This window comes from Mesocricetus auratus, unplaced genomic scaffold (assembly GCF_017639785.1).
Source record: "Mesocricetus auratus isolate SY011 unplaced genomic scaffold, BCM_Maur_2.0 Super-Scaffold_6730, whole genome shotgun sequence".
NCBI classification, from domain to species: domain Eukaryota; kingdom Metazoa; phylum Chordata; class Mammalia; order Rodentia; family Cricetidae; genus Mesocricetus; species Mesocricetus auratus.
In genome coordinates this window covers 103,179,656-103,187,597 of record NW_024429184.1, presented here as the reverse complement: position 1 = coordinate 103,187,597, position 7,942 = coordinate 103,179,656, and the positions used below count along the sequence as shown (strand labels likewise).

The 7,942-nt window shown below is 52.4% G+C and overlaps 1 protein-coding gene across 1 annotated transcript; it reads left to right on the top strand.

Annotated features, from left to right (window-relative positions):
* Positions 1 to 2,349: 2,349 nt before the first annotated feature.
* Positions 2,350 to 7,461, top strand: LOC121138872. Its single transcript, XM_040741830.1, is given in 2 exon segments — positions 2,350 to 7,017; positions 7,322 to 7,461. Coding segments are annotated over 2 exon segments (4,644 nt in total). The 5' UTR covers positions 2,350 to 2,424; the 3' UTR covers positions 7,373 to 7,461.
* The last annotated feature ends 481 nt before the right edge of the window (positions 7,462 to 7,942 follow it).

The following is a 7,942-nucleotide window of genomic DNA, read 5'->3' as shown; positions in this document are numbered from 1 at the left end:
TAATGAAGTCATTGTGCAATTTACAAAGTTCTTCTCTCCACATATGCTTTCCTTCTTCTGAAGGTATGCTTTGGATAGCAAAAACTGTGTCGTTGATTCTGATGTCATTCATCAATATATTTCCATGTGGATTATTTTTTATATCTAAGAAAGAACACCTTAACACAAGGTCATAGGATTTGTAACCTAAGTTATTTTCGGCAAGTTTGAGGTTTTAAATTTTGGCACATACAGTTTCCTTTGTTAGTTTTAGAGTGGTGTGAAACAAGTGTTTCATACAGATATTTGCTCACTCACATGCTGCTTAAAAGGCTGTCATTATCCCCATTTAATTACCTTCACAGGTTTGTCAAAAATTGTCTACATATGTGTGTATAGTTTTTTTATTCTTTTCTGATACTACACATCTACGTTTAATTGTGTTTGCAAACATTACTTCTATTTATAAATTGAGGAAAATGAAAGAATTGACAGTAAGGCCTAAAGACACAATTACTTTGAGGCAATCTAGAAGTGTGCTTTCTGAACTAAAAGTTGACTTTATCTGCTCTCCATCCATATATTCAATTCCTAATCCCTAATGTGATGTAACTCAGGGATAAAATATTTGTGGGAGTAATTAAGGCTATATAAGGTCATTATTGTGAGATCTTAATCCAAGAGGGTTGTAGCCCATGAAAGAGACACTAGAGAGCTCTCCACATGTGCAGAGAATAAAAGCCATGTGATACAAGAGCCAAAACTAGAAGTCAGACATCTGCAACTGGAACAAACTAACTCTGATGGCAATGTCTCTGGACATGCAATCTTCTCAGCCTGCGGGATTTTCTTAGATCAGTGCAAGCACAACAGTACAGAGGGAGCTCAGGGACTTTAAAGAATTTGACAGGGAAAAAGGGATCCCTGATGAGTCTGTTCGTGGATCCTCAGTTCCACTAGTTTCTAGTCGGGTATGCTATCCTTTCTCATCCAAACTGACCAGATGAGTTCTCTAGTAGCTTCCTCCTCCAAGATCCAACCCAGCAACTATTGCCATCTTACCCAAACAAATATTCTTGAGACTCAAGCAGAAATGCAGCCACCTTTTGGGGTCTATACTGGTATGTCTGCAACCTTCTGGTTGAGAAAACTGCAGATGCAACACAGCAGTTTTGTGGGGTATTATTATTATTATTACAAGTTAAGACACAGTGCAATCAATATTTTCCTGCTTTTTAAATGGGGGGGGTGCATTTCTATTGTGCAATGGATTCCATAATCCATGCAGTGATACCTGAAGTCTTGTGTGTGGCCAGTCCCAGCTAAAGACTTGGAACAAGCTAGTTTATTCCCAAGTCAGTTTTTTTTTTATGAAGATAAGATTTTGGAGTTAATTCGTGTAAAGCGTTTAGCACAGGACTTCATCTGAAAGACCCCCTCCCGACATAGCCCAACAGGAGCTGTCTGAGTTCACGCTAAGGTCGAGGGCCCCTGGCCCCCTACCGACATAGCCCACCAGGAACTGTCTGAGTTCACGCTAAGGTCGAGGGCCCCTGGCGCCTCGAGGGCTTGACAAACAGGATATTAGTGGTCGGCCATCCAGAACTGGGGAGTTAACACCGGGGAGTTTCCCATCCACAATGTGCCCGAGATGAAAGCTAAGTCAACCTCCTGCGACTTCCTTGTATTCAAGCCAGGTGGCCCCAGTCTAAATCTCTCGCCCCATTAAATTTGACCAACGAAAATCCTGTGACCATGCATCCGCTTTTGTACCCACGCTTTTCGCTATATAAGGCACCCCCGTTCCCCATCTGGGCGCGCTTGGTTCCCGAGACCAAGACGCCCGGGTACCCGTATGTGTGATCAATAAAACCTCTTGCTGATTGCATCCATACGTGTGGCCTCGCTGGTCCTTGGGGGGGTCTCTCAGATTGAAAGTATCCCTAGTACGGGGTCTTTCATTTGGGGGCTCGTCCGGGATGAAGACCCCCGCCCAGGGACCACCGACCCACCACTGGGAGGTAAGCTGACTGTGCGGATCCGCTGTTTGTCTGGTGTCTTGTGTCCTCCAGTGTCTGCCTGCCCGATCGTATGTGTCTCTGAAACCGCGCCTGCGTCCGTAGTACTCAGCTGTGTACATCTGTAATTGGCAGTAGGGGGGGGACGACGGGTTCGTAAACCCCCCCCTGAGGCTCCGGGAGACGTCCCAGGAGCGTCTGATTTTTGGCTCTCACGGTCTATGCCCAGGCATTTTTCCGTCCTGTTTGGAGCCGTCCCTCAAGGGGAGGGATTTTCAGCCCTACTGAGGGAGGGAGAGAGGCAGGTTGCCCTCCCATCTGAGAGTTTGCTTTCGGTCTTGCGCCGAGCCGCGCCGCGCGACTTCTTTGTCTGTCTCTGTGTTTGTTTCTTGTAACTGGTATTTGTGTCTTCATCCTTTCGGAAGAAATGGGACAAGCAATTACCACCCCTTTGTCCCTCAGTCTCGAACACTGGAAAGAAATTCAGGAATATGCGCATAACCAGTCCGCTGAAGTGCACAAAAAGAAATGGGTAGCTTTCTGTGCCTCCGAATGGCCCACCTTTGACGTCGGGTGGCCGCGGGATGGCACATTTAGCCTAGACATCATTAGGCAGGTAAAAGAAAAAGTCATGGACTCGGGGCCACATGGACACCCTGACCAGGTGGACTACATCATCACCTGGGAAGCTCTGGTTCAGAAACCGCCTGCATGGGTCAAGCCGTTTCTCTCTGGAGTGGTCCCTCCCTCCCCCAAGTCTGCCAAACCATCCGCACCCTCTCTCCCTCCTCCCCTGACTCCACTCCCAGCCCCTACCCGCTCCCGATCCGCCCTATACCCAGCTCTTGTGCAAGCCTCTCCTAAGGCGCCCCCCCTCCCCAAACCTAAGGTCCTGCCTGCAGGGGAAGAGACTCTACTTATGGATCTCCTGTCTGAGCCGCCTCCATATCAAGAGGCACCCCACGAGGCGGCTAATGAAGCAGAGGCCATGCCTGCCGAACGCCCCGCTGCGACTGATGAGGCAGCCCCCTCACCTGTGGCAAGCCGGCTCAGGGGGCGGCGGGAACAGGCCCCTGCGGACTCCACCGCCATGCCTCTGCGTACCGGCCCGGACGGCCAGCTGCAGTACTGGCCGTTCTCCGCCTCCGATCTCTATAATTGGAAAAACAATAATCCTCCTTTTTCTAAAGATCCCTTGCAATTGATCTCCCTTTTAGAATCAGTCCTAGTGACTCATCAACCCACCTGGGACGATTGCCAACAGCTTTTACAGGTGCTACTGACTACTGAGGAGAAGCAGCGGGTCCTCCTCGAGGCGCGGAAGAATGTGAGGGGAGCGGACGGACAGCCTACCCAGCTCCCTAATGAGATCGATGCAGCCTTTCCCTTAACCAGGCCGGAATGGGATTTTAGTACTGAGGCAGGTAGGACTCATCTTCGTCTCTACCGCCAGTTGCTCATAGCAGGTCTCCGGGGGGCAGCTCGGCGCCCCACCAATTTGGCTCAGGTAAAACAGGTTTTGCAGCGAGCAGAGGAAACGCCCGCCGCGTTCCTTGAGAGATTGAAGGAGGCATACCGCATGTATACGCCTTACGATCCGGAGGACCCAGGACAAGCCACTGGTCTTGCCATGGCGTTTATCTGGCAGTCCGCCCCAGATATCCGTAATAAGTTACAGAGGCTGGACAATTTACAGGGGTATACGGTCCCTGATTTGCTAAAGGAGGCAGAGAAGGTATTCAATAATAGAGAGAGCCAGGAAGAGAGAGAAGAGCGTTGGAGGAGAGAAAACATTGAGAGGGAGGAAAGGCAGCGAAAGGAAATGGAAGAGAGAGAAAATGCCAGGGATAAAAGGAGACAGAGGGAGCTTTCACGGTTGATGGCCACTGTAGTGTCAGGACAGAGACAGCGGCAGGATAGACAAGGAGGAGATCGAAGAGGACCCAGGGTAGATAAAGATCAGTGTGCCTACTGCAAAGAACGGGGCCACTGGGCTCGGGAGTGCCCAAAGAAGCAAAGTCGGAACAGAAATACAAGACCCCAGGCCTCAGCTTCTCTCCTAAACCTAGAAGACTAGGGGAGTCGAGGCCAGGAGCCCCCCCCTGAGCCGCGGCTAACCCTACACGTAGGGGGGCACCCCGTCACCTTCCTGGTGGATACAGGGGCACAGCACTCCGTTTTGACCAGGTCTCCTGGCACGTTGAGCGGCCGCACGGCCTGGGTCCAGGGAGCCACAGGAGGAAAGACCTACCGCTGGACCACCGACCGGCAAGTGCAACTAGCGACTGGCAAGGTAACCCACTCCTTCCTCCATGTCCCAGACTGTCCATACCCATTGCTGGGTAGGGACTTATTAACTAAACTAAAGGCTCAGATACATTTTGATAAGACTGGGGTCAGCATCACTGACCCGTCGGGAAGGCCGTTGCATGTGCTCACCTTGTCCATAGAAGATGAGTATAGACTACATGAACGAAGCAAAAAGGCCCCAACCGATATGGAGGGATGGCTACTCAAGTACCCCCAAGCATGGGCAGAGACCGGGGGCATGGGTCTCGCCGATAGCCAGCCACCCATAATTGTGTCCCTGAAAGCGAACGCCATCCCAATCGCCGTAAAGCAGTACCCAATGTCCAAGGAAGCCAGAGAAGGCATAACTCCTCACATCAATAGACTGTTGGATCAAGGGATCCTCGTACCCTGTAAGTCCCCCTGGAACACCCCTCTATTACCCGTCAGAAAACCAGGAACGGGGGACTACAGACCAGTCCAGGACCTCCGAGAGGTTAATAAACGGGTTGAAGATCTACACCCCACAGTGCCCAACCCCTACAACCTCCTTAGTGGGCTATCGCCTACCCACGTCTGGTATACGGTCCTGGACCTCAAGGATGCCTTCTTTTGCTTGAGGCTACACCCCAACAGCCAGTTGTTATTTGCCTTTGAATGGAGAGACCCAGCTCGGGGAATCTCCGGTCAGCTGACCTGGACAAGGCTACCCCAAGGGTTTAAAAACAGCCCCACTCTCTTTGACGAGGCACTACACCGGGATCTGGCCGTTTTTCGGGTCCAGCACCCCTCTCTGATTCTGCTCCAGTACGTAGATGATTTGCTGCTGGCGGCTACGTCAGAGGAAGACTGTCGCCGGGGCACCGAGACCCTACTCCAGGTCTTGGGGAGTCTGGGGTACCGGGCATCGGCCAAGAAAGCCCAGCTCTGTTTAAAACAAGTGACCTATCTGGGCTACAAAATAAGGGAAGGGCAGAGGTGGCTAACTGAGGCCAGAAAGCGAACCATTCTGAACATTCCCGCCCCAAGAACCCCCCGTCAATTACGGGAATTCCTGGGAACCGCAGGCTTCTGCCGCCTCTGGATCCCGGGTTTCGCTGAGTTGGCCGCTCCCCTCTATCCCCTCACGCGGACCGGCATCCCCTATAACTGGGGAACGGATCAGCAGCAGGCCTTTGAGAATATCAAACAGGCCCTCCTACACTCCCCGGCCCTGGGACTGCCCGACTTGCTGAAGCCCTTCGAGTTATACGTTGACGAAAGACAGGGCTACGCGAAGGGGGTGTTAACCCAGAAGCTGGGACCATGGAGGAGACCGGTGGCCTATTTATCCAAGAAACTGGACTCAGTGGCCGCAGGATGGCCACCCTGCCTCCGGATGGTAGCGGCGATAGCAATTCTGGTTAAAGATTCTGGCAAACTGACCATGGGTCAACCCCTTACCGTTCTGGCCCCGCATGCTGTTGAAGCAATCATCCGACAACCTCCGGACAGGTGGCTCACCAATGCGAGAATGACTCATTACCAAACCTTACTATTAGATACCGACCGAATCCGGTATGGGGCCCCGGTGGCCTTAAATCCAGCCACCCTCCTACCTCTCCCTGGCACCCCCGAACACCATGATTGTCAGCAGATCCTGGCCGAGGTACATGGCACTCGCCCAGACCTCTCAGACTTGCCCCTCCCCAACCCTGAACACGTCTGGTACACGGACGGGAGCAGCTTCATGGAACACGGAGAGCGGCGGGCCGGTGCGGCGGTGACCACGGAAGATCAGGTAATATGGTCCCAAGCTCTACCTGCAGGAACCTCCGCTCAGAAAGCGGAGCTCGTAGCTCTGACCCAGGCTCTAAGACTGGCGGAGGGAAGGAGATTGACGGTGTATACCGACAGCAGATATGCCTTCGCCACGGCCCACATCCATGGCGAAATATACAGAAGGAGAGGTTTACTTACTTCGGAGGGAAAAGAGATTAAAAATAAAAAAGAAATACTAGCCTTGCTACAGGCCATTCATCTGCCGCGAGCTCTCAGCATCATCCATTGCCCAGGGCACCAGAAAGGGGACACTCCAGTTGCAAGAGGCAACAGGATGGCTGACTGGGCGGCGAGGGCGGCCGCCACTGAGGAAAAACGGGTCGAAGTCCTATCGGTTGACTCTAGACCTCATCATGGTGACTCCCGATGGGAATACACGGAACAAGATGTCAAGGCTCTGCACTCCCTGGGAGCACGGGAAGATCTAAAAACTGGGAAATGGGTGTACCAAGGAAAGGTAGTGTTGCCCTACGAAATGGGCCGCCATTTGATCTCCTGGCTGCATCGCCTCACACATCTCAGCTACCAGAAAATGAAAAAGCTTCTGGAACGGGAAGAAGAGGTCTACTTCTTTCTACAGAAGAACGATCTTCTCAAAGAAATCACCGAACGTTGTGACGCCTGCGCCAGAGTGAATGCTTCTAAAATCAAGCTGCCTCCGGGTATAAGAACCAGAGGTCACAGGCCCGGCACTCACTGGGAAGTAGACTTTACTGAAATAAAACCGGGCAAGTATGGATATAAATATCTACTGGTTTTTGTAGATACCTTTTCAGGATGGCCGGAAGCATTCCCGACAAGGCACGAGACTGCCGCTGTGGTGGCCAAGAAGCTATTGGAAGAAATCTTCCCCCGATACGGGATGCCCCAGGTAGTAGGGTCAGATAATGGTCCCGCCTTCATCTCCCAGGTAAGCAGAACAGTGGCCACCTTGTTGGGGATCGATTGGAAATTACATTGTGCATACAGACCCCAGAGCTCAGGACAGGTAGAGAGAATGAACAGAACAATTAAGGAGACCTTAACCAAATTAACGCTTGCAACTGGCACTAGAGACTGGGTCCTCCTGCTACCACTTGCCCTGTATCGGGCTAGGAACACGCCCGGACCACATGGGTTAACCCCATTTGAGATCCTGTTTGGGGCCCCGGTGCCCATTATTAATTTCTTAGGCCCCGATGTTTCTGACTATGCTAATACCCCTTCTCTACAAGCCCATCTACAGGCCCTCCAGCTGGTCCAGAAGGAGGTGTGGGAACCTCTAGCCCAGGCGTACCGGGACCAGAGAGACAATCCGGTCGTGCCTCATCCGTATCAGATCGGAGACGCTGTCTGGGTCAGACGCCATCAGACCAAAAACCTCGAACCTCGCTGGAAGGGACCATATTTGGTTCTGTTGACCACCCCTACCGCGGTAAAGGTTGACGGGATTGCCGCTTGGATCCACGCGAGCCACGTCAAGCCAGTCCGATCAGACGACCCTCAGCCGCAAGGAACATGGACAGCCCATCGCACCCAAAACCCTCTAAAGATAAGACTCTCCCGGGTTGTTTAATTGTTTTACTGTGCCTTGTGCGAGTAGAGGGGAGCCCTCACACCCCGCAGCTCTTAACTTGGCAGGTGTTCTCCCAGACGGGGGAGGTGGTCTGGTCTCTCTCAGGCTACCACGCGCCGGGTACCTGGTGGCCCACCCTCACTCCCGACTTCTGCCACCTGGCCGCCGGGCTGGAGACCTGGGATATCTCCACAGTCGGGGCTCATGAGATGACTCAAAATATACAGTCCCCCCGCCACCCCTAGGAAAGACCTGGCCACAAGGGTGCCGCAATCCTAGA